The sequence below is a fragment of the Stegostoma tigrinum genome, chromosome 2, assembly GCF_030684315.1.
Source record: "Stegostoma tigrinum isolate sSteTig4 chromosome 2, sSteTig4.hap1, whole genome shotgun sequence".
NCBI classification, from domain to species: Eukaryota; Metazoa; Chordata; class Chondrichthyes; order Orectolobiformes; family Stegostomatidae; genus Stegostoma; species Stegostoma tigrinum.
Window position 1 is genome coordinate 148,007,812 of NC_081355.1, and position 13,156 is coordinate 148,020,967.

The following is a 13,156-nucleotide window of genomic DNA, read 5'->3' on the forward strand; positions in this document are numbered from 1 at the left end:
TTGTCTGAAAAATAAATAATTGTATTAGAAACAATTCAGGAAAAAAGTTCATTTGACACATTCCTAGGATGAAGGGCTTACTATATGAAGATTGTACAGTTTGGGCCTACATCTATTTGAGTATAGTTGAATGAGAGATTACCTTACTGGAGCAAAGAAGATCGTGAGGGAACTCGATAGTGTGATTACTGAGAGACGTTTCCTTTTGTGGGAGAGACTAGAATTAGGGAATGTGATTTAAAAAGTCAGGTCTCTCTTTTAAGATGGAGTTGAGGAGAACTTTGAGGGACATTGGTCTATAGAATTCTCATGGAAACAGACTCTTCAGTCCAACTTATCCATCCCAACCAGATATCCTAGATAAATTTAGTCCCATGTGCCAGCATTTAGCCCATATCCCTTTAAATCCTTCTGATTCATAACCCATTCAGATGCCTTTTAAATATTGTAACTGTACCAGACTCCACCACTTCCTCTGGCAGCTCGTTCCATATATGCACCGCCCTCTGCATGAAAAAAGTGCCCCTTAGGCCCCTTTTAAATCTTGTCCCATCACCTTAAACTTATGCACTCTAGTTTTGACTTCCCCTCCCTGGGGAAAAGCCTTTGTTTATTTACCCTATCTACATCCATCATGATTTTATATACCTCTATAACGTCACCCCTCAGCCTCCAACACTCCTGGGAAAATAGCGCTCATCTATTCAGTTTCTCCCTGCAGCTCAAATCCTCTCACCATGGCAACATCTTTGTAAATCTTTTCTGAACCCTTTCTAGTTTCACAACATCTTTGCTATAGCAGGGAGACCAGAACTGCACACACTATTTTAATTGTGGCCTAACCAATGTCCTGTAGAGCCACAACTGCTATACTCAATGCATAGACCAATAAAGGCAAGCGTACCAAATGCCTTCTCCATTATCCTGTCTACCTGCAACTCCACTTTCAAGGAACTAGGAGCCTACACTCCAAGGTCTTTGTTCAGCAGCATTCCCCAGGACCTTACCATTAAGTGCATATGTCGTGCCCTGATTTGCCTTTCCAAAATGAAGTACCTTATATTTATCTAAATTAAACTCCATCTGCCACTCCTCAGGCCATTGGCCCATCTGATCAATACTGCATCGTACTCTGAGGTAACCACCGCACCTCCAATTTTGGTGTCATCTGCAACCTTACTAACCATACCTATTATGTTCACATCCAAATGATTTACATCAAAGATGAAAAGGCGTGGACCCAGGCACCCATCCTTGTGGCAGACGCTAGTCATAGCCTCCAGTCTGAAAACCAACCGTCCACCACCACCCTCTCTTTCACCTTTGAGCCAGTTCAGTATCTAAATATCTAATTCTCCCTGTAGTCCATGTGATCTAACCTTGCTAACCAGTCGATCATGAAAAACCTTGTCAAATGCCTTACTGAAGTCCATACTTGAGGCTGAATTGCACAGATTTTTCATATTCAAAGGGGTCAAGGGATGTTGCGATGGGATGGTAAACAGGAAAGTGCAGCTGTTTTCAGATTGGCCATTATCTTAACAAATAGCACAGAAGTACTATGGAACACAAATGGACTAATCTTGCTCCCTTGGTCCAAATGTCAAATACCATCGGAGGTTTGGGGGGGGGGGAAAAGTGGAGAAGAGATAGGAGACACAGAAAAAGGAATGCAAGGTGTGTTAAATTGACCATTTTCTCCCAGCTGACTCGTTATTGTCTTTGTCATTCAGGGGCTGGTAAAATTTAGCCTTTGATTTTAGGCATGACCAAATATACAGAATTTAGAGAGTCTAACAATCTTAAGGAATGAAATTTGTTACTGCAATCAGGTTAAGTTGTCACATGTCCATTTTCAAAATACACATAAATACTGACTTCCTGACTGCATTAAGTAAGTAGTAGGTTAATGACTACTTACTTAGAGTACCCTCATGAGAACCTCACTTGACTCTGCTATCTTTCAGATTAGGGCCAAGTGCAACTAAAAGATTACTTGGAACTCATTCTATAATCAAGGCAAGCTAAAATGTACATTAAATGATTAATTCCAAACCCGAACAGAAATGCTTAACATTCATGACATAATAGGATACAGTAAACTCACAGCAGGATACCCACCGTTAGCCAAGAACCAGAAAATCAGAAAGACAAGTTAAATATTATATCAGAAATAATAACAAATTGATGAGAAAACTCCGCAGGTCTGGCAGTATCTGCGCAGAGAAAACACAGGGTAAAGTTTTGGGTCTTCTTCAGAGGACCAGAAATGTTAACTCTGCTTTCTTCTGCCAGACCTGTTGAGCTTTCCCAGCAATTTCTGTTTCTGATCTCCAACATCTGCAGTTTGTGGTTGCTGGTGTTTTGATAAACAAAACAAAAATCCAACCTTGTGTAACTGCTTACCAAAATACCCATCAAATCCGCATATAATTAGCTCTCATATCCAAAACCCTCAGATACCATACACGCAATGAAACGATCAGATGCACAAAAGGAACCAAAAAAACTCATACAAAAAAAATTGCAACTTTGAAAAGTGAGATAAATACAAATAGAAAGACCAACCCAAGGCAGAAAGCAAGACTTCAAAGTGAGGACCACACCTAACAAACCAAGCTATAGTCCATCCTGCTCGCAGTACAAAATTACCAACTCTTTAGAGTCATAAATGTCGTGAGGCATTTCAGAGGAGCAACCGATGGTCAAACGCAATATTAAGCCACGTAAGGAGATATCAGCACAGCTAGTGGCAAGTTTTAGAAAGCATTTTAAACTGGCAAAGCAAGAGTGATTTCAGGAGAAAATTCTAGAACGTAGTATTTTGGCAGTGGAAGGAACAATCACCAATGGTAGAGTAATTAAAATAAAAAGGGATTAACAGGCCAGAATCAGAGGAATGCAGAGATCTCTGAGCTTTGTTAGATTGAAGGAGATTATACAGATAAGGTGAAGCCATTTGAGGAATTAAAAACCAGGTTATAATTTTAAAAAATAATATTGACAGAAGGGTGTTAATGAAGGTCAACGAGAACTAAGTTGGAAGAAATCTTTATGCAGTTTAGATTACAGCCTACAAAACTCTCCTTTCTCCATAGCTAATTATGTCTCCTATTAGTGGTAGTGAAAAACAGTGAACATTGCACGATATTTGTGCAGATTTGCTTTGACTGGTAAGCTTTATCGCAGGTATATTGTGCAAGATTTTTAAATTATGCCTTCCTTAAGGATTTAATTTGTTCTTCATTATGTCCCATAGTGTTACTCATTAACCAGTTATCTTTAAATCCAATATTCAAATAAATTCTGACCAAGTCCCAAGAAAACTGAAATACTTCTTTACATCATAAAAATTGACAGCAAAATTCAATAATTCCCGTCATGACTGATTTGCCAGTTACACTGGAAAATGTGATGTAAACAAGGAGCAATTTATGAACTGCACGTAGACAGCTGCACATGAAACAGTGGTCTTTTGACCACTTGACTTCCAAAGCAAAGTCCATTTAAAGCAACAGGTTGCCAAAATCAGATTGCCGACTTTGTACTTCACACTTTACACTTACAACCTGGTTTTTAATTCCTCAAATGGCTTCACCTTATCTGTATAATCTCCTTCAATCTAACAAAGCTCAGAGATCTCTGCATTCCTCTGATTCTGGCCTGTTAATCTCTTTTTATTTTAATTACTCTACCATTGGTGATTGTTCCTTCCACTGCCAAACTAGTGTAAAGTACAATCACAAAAGCACACATTCAGGACTTAGGTATAACATTACAGATTATTCTGTAAAATACAACAGCTTGGGAAGCAATTATGTTCAACAAATTCAATCACAGCGCTCACAATGAATAAAAGTGAACACAGCATTTTTAAATATAGTGCAATCTGTCACGGTTTTAGAGTTTGCACAGGTTTCAGAGGTAGAGACCGGAAGAGACAAGGCTATGGACAGATTTTAAAACTAGGCTGAATTATTTATTTATTAAGTTGAGGCTGTATCAGTCCAAAGATGATCAGTGAGCATAGGTCGGATGGTGCATTCATCGACTTCCTTGAAACACAAGTTAGTCCAATATAGTTTATTCATTGGTTATCCCTAGTTACCCTGAAGGCGTGACGAATCACACAGTTCAAGAAGACTCATTTTCCCGAAGGACCTTAGTGAACCAGTGGGTTTATAACACACAATGCTCAGTTTGTCTATTTAGATTGTTTTGATAGGTTAAGAGTGGTGTCCATTGGTGGATTTAGTTAGTGGGCAGTGTATGGTACAAATGGAAGCAAGTGAATACATTGGTTGTACTTTCCCAAAATCCTTGGACATTGTGGAGATGCCGGAGGATTGGAAACCTGCCAATGTGGCAACCCAATTCAAAACGAGGGGGAGACAAAATGGGGGTAACAATAGGTTGATTAGCCTAACATGGAGCATTAGCCTGTTGGAAAAGTGTTGAAATTAAAGAAGTAACAGCAGCACTTTTGGACAATTGTCGAATCAAACAGAGTCAGCATGTCTTCATGAAAGGGAAATCGCGTCTGACTAATTTATTAGAGTTTTTGAGAAAGTCTCAACTAGAGTGGATAGATGGGAACCATCAGATATATTGCTTTTGGATTTCCAGAAGGCATCTCTCACAAAAGGTTAATTCCTAAGAGCTCACAGTGTAGGAGGTAGTGTATTGACATAGATAGCTAAATGGGCAAGAAACGGCAAGCAGGGATAAGGTGTTCTTTTTCAGGTTGACAACCTGTAAGCAGCAGGGATTTATGGTTCCCAGTACTGGGACTGCAACTGTTGACAATATATTATTAATGACTTAGAGGAAGGAAGTGAATGTATTTTAACCAAAATTGCAGACAACAAATATAGGTGCAATGGCAAGTGGTGACAGGGATTCAAACGGTTTACAGTAAGATATTTATAGGTTACATAAGTGGACAGAATATAAGCAAATGGAGTAAAATGTGGAAAAATGTGAAATTGTTAATTTTGGAATGGAGAACACAAGAAAAGAGTACATTTAAATGGTGAAAAACTGCAGAAATCTGCACGCTAAAGTGACTTCATGGGGTTACTTCATGTACAAAACACAAAGCTAGCACAAGGTGCAGCAGGCTAATAGAATGTTGGCCGTTGCTTTAAGGTGGGGTTGGAGAATAATTGTACGAAAGTCTCACTGCAATCATACAAGGTGCTGATGAGACCATATCTGGAGTACTGTCAGCAGTTTTGGTCTCTTTATTTAAGGAAAGATATCATGTCATTGGAGCAGTTCAGAACAAGGTCCACAAGGACGATCCCCAGTGTTTCCTCTTTTCTTTATTCATTCATAGGATGAGGGCGTCGCTGGCCAGGCAGCAATTATTGCCCATCCCTAATTGCCCAGAGGACAGTTGAGTCAACCACATTACTGTGGGTCTGGAGTCACATGTAGGCTAGATGGCAGTTTCCTTCCCTAAAGGACAGTGAACCAGATGGGTTTTCCTGACAAATGAGGCTGGATTCATGGTCATCATTAGACTCCTAATTCCAGATATTTATTGAATTCAAATTCCACCATCTGCCATGGCAGGATTCCAACCTAGGTCAACAGAACATTATCCGGGTCTCTTGGTTTAGAATCCAGTAACAAAACCTCAAGAGCATTGCCTCCCCATTGAAGGGGCTGTCGTATGAGCTAAAGTTAAACAGGTTGGGAATTACACATTGGAATTTAGAAGAATGAGAGGTGATCTCATTGAAACAAAGGTAATGAAGGGGCTTGAATGGGTAAATGCTGAGAGGAAGGTTCTGTTCATGAGTGAGTCTAGGATGAGAGCATAATGTCAGGAGAAAGAGATGAGGAAGAATTTCTCCTCTCAGAGGGTTGAAGGTCTTTGGGGATGGAAAAAGTGGGATGAAAGGAATAGGGTAGCATGAAAAAAAAAACACCAGAATGAAAGAATGAGATAACAATTGCAGGAGGGACAATTATTTGAAAACTGTGTGCTATAGCTGTGGGCTAAGTTTAAGGTTCACTAGATTCCATTCTAAACACTTTAGTAAAGCAGTCAAATAAAAATCAACCATGAATCTATTGATTAATCTGTAGAATCCTTAAGCAGTGTGTACAGATTATGCACAATTATTTCAAAATATCTACAAGGACTGCAGGACAAGGGCAAGATGTGTGGGGAAAGTGAGAGTTTCAGAATCAAAGTTGGATAGGACCAAGGACTGGCACCAAGTTTCTTCCCCTTCCTGAATGCCATAAAAATTCTCACTGATTGATAATTATACTTGCAGATGGAAGTAAACCAAGCGGTGGGAATGATACACAGAAAACTGGGTTGTGAAGACAAGGTTAAGACCCAGTATACAACCCCAGTTTAAGCCTAGGGAAGAGGACTAGAGTAAAGTTGCAAAACTATGGGCAAAGATGTGGACAAAGGCAACTGGTTTCAAGTGCTTTGGTTAGTGGTGTCAGAAGATGAACATAAGGTGAAAGGTAAATTAGCTCAGGCTAGACTGACTAGAAGAAATGCAGAGTAATTGTTGAGAGATAGAAGACCGCCACTGAAAGTAAAAGGAAGGAAGTCATAAGATGGTGAAATATGGGCAAAATTAAGGAAAAGGAATGTCAGAATACCAATGAGATGTGGATGCCAAGATGCAACTCTGGAGTTCCAAGTAAGGGAAAGATCAAGAACCATTGGAGAAAGTGGAATGGTATGGTCATCTGTTTCAGACAGAAAGAACATGGTGGGGAGACGCATGATATAGATCCTGCTGACAGGTAGATGAGGAATGAATAAGATCAGGTAGAATAATTCAGTTAAACATAAAAGAGCAAGATTATGCATGGCGACTGCCAGAAGATACAGAAGGGTGATCAAGCAGCATTGCAACAACCTGAAGTAAACTGGCAAAATGTGAAAGAAGCATCCATTGAAGAAGTGAAGTAAGTAAACAGTTAATATCTTCCAGATTATATAGATTGCATAGAATCTAACCACAATGCAGAGACTCAAGCAAGAGTTATAATATTGCAATGAAAACTGTATTCCAAACAAAGAAGTCTTTTTCACGGTAATTGCTGAAATTATAATCAGCTAATTTTAAAGGAACTAATTGTATTCATTCTGAATAGAACCATAAAAGGTAAACCGTTCAGTTCCTTGATCTAGTTCTAACATTCAATTAGATCATGCCTGATCATCTGTGTCATTTCTTTAGCACTATCTCCACATCCCCTGGTGTTATCTGTATACACAATGTACTTTTCCTACATCTAACCTGCTTAATGATTCAGCTGCTACAGCCCTCTGGGCAGGGCACTATGAAGATCCACCACCCTATAAATGCAGTTTTTTTTTCAAACACTATCTCCACCTGACTTTTTTTAAATTCACTCATGTTTCATGGGCTTTTCTGGCTGGCCAGCATTTCTTGCCCATCCCTAGTTGCTCGAGGAGGTGATAAGCTGCCTTCTTGAACAGCTGTAGTCCACATGCTGTAGGCAGACCCGCAAAGCCCTCAGGGAGGGAATTTCAGGATTTTGACCCAGAGACAAAATGAAGGAATGGCGATATCTATCCAAGTTAGGATGGTGAGTATCTTGGAGGTGAACTTTCAGGAGGCCCACGTATCTGCTGTCCTTGTCCTTTTAGATGGAAATGGTCACGGGTTTGTGACATTCTATCAAAGGACCTGGTGAATTTCTGCAGTGCATCTTGTAGACAGGACACACTGCTGCTACCGAGAGTCAGTGGTGGGGGGAGTGGATGTGGTGCCAATCAAGCAGACTGCTTTGTCCCGAATAGTGTCAAGCTTCTTCAGTGCTGTTGGAGCTGCACCTGTTGAGGCAAGCAGGAGTATTTCATCACACTCCTAACTTGTGCCTTCGAGGGTGGGCAGGTTTTGGGAGTTAGGAAGTGAGTTACTTGGCATGGTATTCCTAGTCTCTGACCTGCTCTTGCAGCCTCTGTATTTTAAATGGCCTTCTTTTTATTCTCAGATTCACCAATCGGGGTGAGATCCTAAGGACATCCACCATCCTATGGCCTATAGAACATTCCAAATCGCAATTTGATTGTTCCTCAAAACTCTTGAGAATACAGGCCATTTTCCATCACCCTCTCCTCATGAGACGATCTCATCAACCCAGGGTTAATCTGGTTAACTTCTGTCTACATTCCCTCCATGGCAAGTATATCCTCAGTTAGACAAGACAACCAAAATTGTACACAATACACCAAGTATGGTCTCAACAAGGCTCTATAAAACTGCAGCAAGACATCCTTACACCAGTTCTCAAATCCCCATGTGATGAAGGCCAACATACCTCACTGTCTCTCTTATTGACTGTTTCACCTGAACTCTAGCTTTTAGTGACTCAAGCCTGGGACCACCCAGCTTCCTTCAGACTCTGACACTTCCCAAAGCAGTTAAGAGTGAAGAGAGTGAAAACGAGTGAAACCCATTGCTGTACTTTCTGGAATCACATGAAGACCAGGCCAGACCAGACCAGGTCAGGTCAGGATGGCAGTTTCCTTTCCTAAATAGCATAAGTGAACCAGATGGAGTTACTGACAATTGACAACAGTTTCACAGTCACCATTCGACTCTTAATTCCAGATATTTATTGAATTCCACCATCTGCCGTGGCGGGATTCAAACCTGGGTCTCTAGAACATTTTCTACGTCTCTAGATTAACTGTCCAGCGATAATACCATCAAGCCATCGCCTCGCCATTCACTACTACATTGCAGATTTGCAAATTTACATTTGCAGACAGTGATGCAAGGAAAATTTAAACCCCTGCTGGCTTTCACCCACAAAGAAATTTTAAACTTTAAGAAATTTACCATCATTCTGTCCTTTTAAAAGCAAAAGCAAGAAAAGCTTTTTTACCCCCAGAGGGGATGTGTATCCATAGACTGGAGTGACATGAAATGTATCAGGTACAGCAAGTGTTTGTTTCTAAATGAAACTAAACAGGGAGAATCCAATAAAACCAGTTAGTAGGTGCAGTTTCAGGCTCTCTTTGCTGGTCTGCTAAAATATGTAAGTTAGCATTGAACAGCAAATAAAGCTCTGCCGATTTCGCAGCCTTTCCAATGAGCATTCTCATTGCAAGCATTGGCAAGTAGTGCTCCAAATTTTGTGAGTGCCTATATCGATTGAATGGGGCTTCCATCCCATTCCTACAATTTTCCCAAACTATTCCAGTGTATTGTAACTAATTTCTGATGCTGTTTTCTGGTTATAATAAATTAGAATGATCGGCTTTTTACTGGGAAATCAGCAGGACTGTTTTTCTCGATTTGCATCATTTTACACATAACAGCCAGTGAAAAACTCTTCAAGTGTGGCTGCCAAACTGGCACATCTTCTGTCATTACCTAAAGCTGATTCCTTCCTGGCTTTGGATTACTGCATATGCAGGGGCACCCTGGCAATTAGACTGCATTCCAATTTCCAGGGTGCAGCACCATAAGAGTTTTATTTGGGTTTGCTGACCATCACCAGAAGTCAACGACTGGATTAAAGGGACTCAGGCTCAGAATGGGGAAGAAGAGACAAGAGCGCGAGAGACAAAAAGTGACAACTTGCTGATGCCATACATAAGACGTGCTTACAGAAAAGTCTGATTCGGCTCACATACGGGAAAAGCTGATAACCAGGATATCTGAACGACTTGGGGAGAATGATCAGAACACTGGAGCATTTAGTGAAAACCTGAAAATGTCCCAGTAAAACCATGATATCTGTACCCCCAACTAATGGTTCTGCTCTTAATAAAGAGCAGTGAGTGATCTCCTGTGTTCCTGGTGAAAATCGATCCCACAAACAAAATCACAAAGACAGATTATCTGGTCATTACCACACTGCTGTTCTGTGGGACATTGCAAGGGAGTAATTGGCTGCCACATTTCTTACATCACAATAGTTAATACATTTCAAAAATACCCCAATGGCTAAAGCAATTTTAATTGCCCAGTGACTGTGAAAAGCCCTTTATAAATGCAGGGTTTTTAACAAAAATTCAAGTTGTACTTTTACTTACAGAGTGTCATGTCCAGAAGGCATTAAGAGTTTTTTTTTAAAATTATACTCTCTTGTTTAAATATTTTAAAAATGCATACTCGCTGGACTTAAAACGGTTGCTCCAATCATAATGTGCTTTTCAGAACTTTCCAGTGGACAAATGTTAACTCATCATCCTTGTGGAATGTCATACCTTGTACCGTGTAGACATTCTAGTCAAACAATGAAGCTACAGCAAATGCACCTCCCCAACATGTATGGTTCAAAAGAAAATCACAAACTCAAAGCCAGAGATCAGGAACAAAAACAATGTTGTTGGATAAGCTCAACAGGTCTGGCAGCATCTGAGAACGAGAAAACAGAGTTAACGTTTCGGGTCCGGTGACCCTTCCTCAGAACTGAGGAACTTCAGTAGCGTCAGACCTCCAATTTCTCTCAAATCCTTAATTCTATAAAGAATCTTATAATTCACCTGGAAGATAACTAATTCCCAGTCTACAAAAATTATATTGGAGTGCCTTCCACTACAACCACCAACATCCAAACTCCTATGAAAAGGATTCTGTCAGATGAGCCAACTGAAAAAACTCACTGAACTTTGAATTACTGGACTCTAATTCGGCTAATTAACTCTAATTGAGGTGTACAAGGTAATGAGAGGCATGGATAAAGTCGATAGCCAGAGACTTTTCCCCAGGGCAGGATTGACTGCCACGAGGGGTCATAGTTTTAAGGTGTTAGGAGGAAGGTATAGAGGAGACATCAGAGGGAGGTTCTTCACCCAGAGAGTTGTGAGCGCATGGAATACTTTGCCAGTGGTAGTCATGGAAACAGAGTCATTATTGACATTTAAGCGACTGCTGGACATGCACATGGACAGCAGTGAATTGAGGGGAATGTAGGTTAGGTTATTTTATTTTTGGATTAGGATTAATCCACGGCACAACATCGTGGGCCGAAAGGCCTGTATTGTGCTGTACTTTTCTATGTTCTCTGTTCTAGTTCACACAAATTAATATTAATATCTTTGATTTTAAGTAATTTGTAAATGTATCTTCTCTTTCCTTTTTGTCCTCCTTTCTTAGTACTACGGGAGAAAGGATCTGGGGAGAACGCAGTAACAGGGTACTTAGTTGGATGATCAGTCATGATCATGCTGAATGAGGGTGGTGCACGTATGAAATGAGCTGCCAAAGTAAGTGGTGGAAGCTGGTACATTACAACATTATAACAGGCATCTGGATGGGTATATGAATAGCAAGGGTTTAGAGGGTTATGGGACAAATGCAGGCAGATGGGACTAGATTAATTTAGCATATCTGGTCAGCGCAGTCTGTTTCTGTGATTACATTTCTATGACTGACCAGGTTCAAAAAATAAAACAAAAGTAACTTTCATGACCTATCAAGCCAAGTTTCACTCAAATCTGTTTTGGCCAGTATCACCATCAGCCAGGATCATAAGTGCCAACTTCATCACCAAAGTCTTCATAAAGTTAGGAACACAAATGCCACAGCTATAATTTAGAATTGTCACAATGAGTCTCTAAATTAAACCTGTTACGCTCTGATCTGTTGATAAGTGAAGAAGTTTAATTTAGAGACACCATTAAAAGTTAGTACATTAAGGATGCTTACCTTTTCTCTGTGCTGTTCGGCATGGTCTAGTCCTCAAAGCACAACCCACAGTGAGCAGTTTCATAACACGGTTGACGTACATGGAGTTGTGCAAAATGAACTGCAAAAAACAGACTCATACAATTCCGCTTGGAAAGTGCATGCGAATCAGCAAAGAGCAAGCACCACGCAGAGCAGTCACTTCCGGTGTGTACGCTGTTACTGATTAATTCAATAATTGTCACATACCACACTGCTACTGTACTTCTCTTAAAACAGAAGCACCCTTCCCAAAACACATATTCCAACACAGGCAAATTTAATTTACATCATGAACGCAATCAAGCCTCAGTAAAGTTTTAGTCAGATGCTCTTAAAAATCTAATGCATGCGTATCCCATAACATACTTAACTTTCATTGAAGATTTTATTGTTCGCCCTTCCTGTTATATAAAGCATGTCCTTAATTCATTAATGGGATGAGGGCATCAGTGACCAGGCAGTATTTAAAGCCCATCCCTAATTGCCCAGACGGCAGTTAAGAGTGAAGAGAGTGAAAAAGAGTGAAACCCATTGCTGTATTTTCTGGAATCACATGAAGGCCAGGCCAGACCAGACCAGGTCAGGATGGCAGTTTCCTTTCCTAAATAGCATAAGTGAACCAGATGGAGTTGCTGACAATTGACAACAGTTTCACAGTCACCATTCGACTCTTAATTCCAGATATTTATCGAATTCCACCATCTGCTGTGGCCGGATTCAAACCTGGGTCTCTAGAACATTTTCTAGGTCTCTAGATTAACTGTCCAGCGATAATACCATCAAGCCATTGCCTCGCCATTCACTACTACATTGCAGATTTGCAAATTTACATTTGCAGACAGTGATGCAAGGAAAATTTAAACCCCTGTTGGCTTTCACCCACAAAATAAGGATGCTACATGTGACTATGCAACCGCAAACACATTTTTAAAATTCAGCCCCTGGTCTTTGGAACTAGTTTTACAAAAGCTAACTAATGACTAAATCAAATCTATTCTATGCAACAGATTAGGAAACTCGCCTCAGTCAGACAGCCATACCGTCAATCCCTACTCCAGGTACTTCAGCAAAATTTTAGGCCACTAGTGCAAAAGAAATATTGTTATTGGGCACCCCTCACAAAATAGTGAAAAGAGGGGTGGAGCTGGTGAAGGCAGATGGGACCATCCCACCCACCTAACTGAGCCCCACACCCCCTCTATTTATTTCAGAGCTCCCTTCCCCCCTCCCTCATATCTGAAGAAGGGTATAGACCCAAAACGTCAACTTTCCTGCTCCTCTGATGTTGCCGGCCTGCTGTGCTCCTCCTGCTCCAGTGTGTTATCTCGGACTCCAGCATCTGCAGTTCTTACTATCTCTTGAGGAGTTTCATTTGGTAATTTTCACTTATTTGTTAATTGAACATGACCATTGCTAATTTGATGCCCACTTTTATTAATCCTAGAGAAGATGAGTGAGACATT

General features: G+C 40.4%; 1 protein-coding gene across 5 annotated transcripts in view; it reads right to left on the reverse strand.

The window, feature by feature from the left end:
* The window catches only part of LOC125463522 (guanylate kinase-like), a 44,116-nt gene that overhangs the window by 24,469 nt on the left and 6,491 nt on the right, over positions 1–13,156 (reverse strand). Inside the window, exon 1 of one of the 5 annotated variants that reach the window (XM_048554847.2) lies at positions 11,673–11,811. The exons of the other annotated variants lie outside the window; for them this stretch is intronic. Coding sequence (XP_048410804.1) covers positions 11,673–11,754 — 82 coding nt within the window. The 5' untranslated portion in view covers positions 11,755–11,811. Of the gene's footprint in view, positions 1–11,672; positions 11,812–13,156 lie in introns of those variants that run through there. 5 annotated transcript variants of the gene reach the window in all.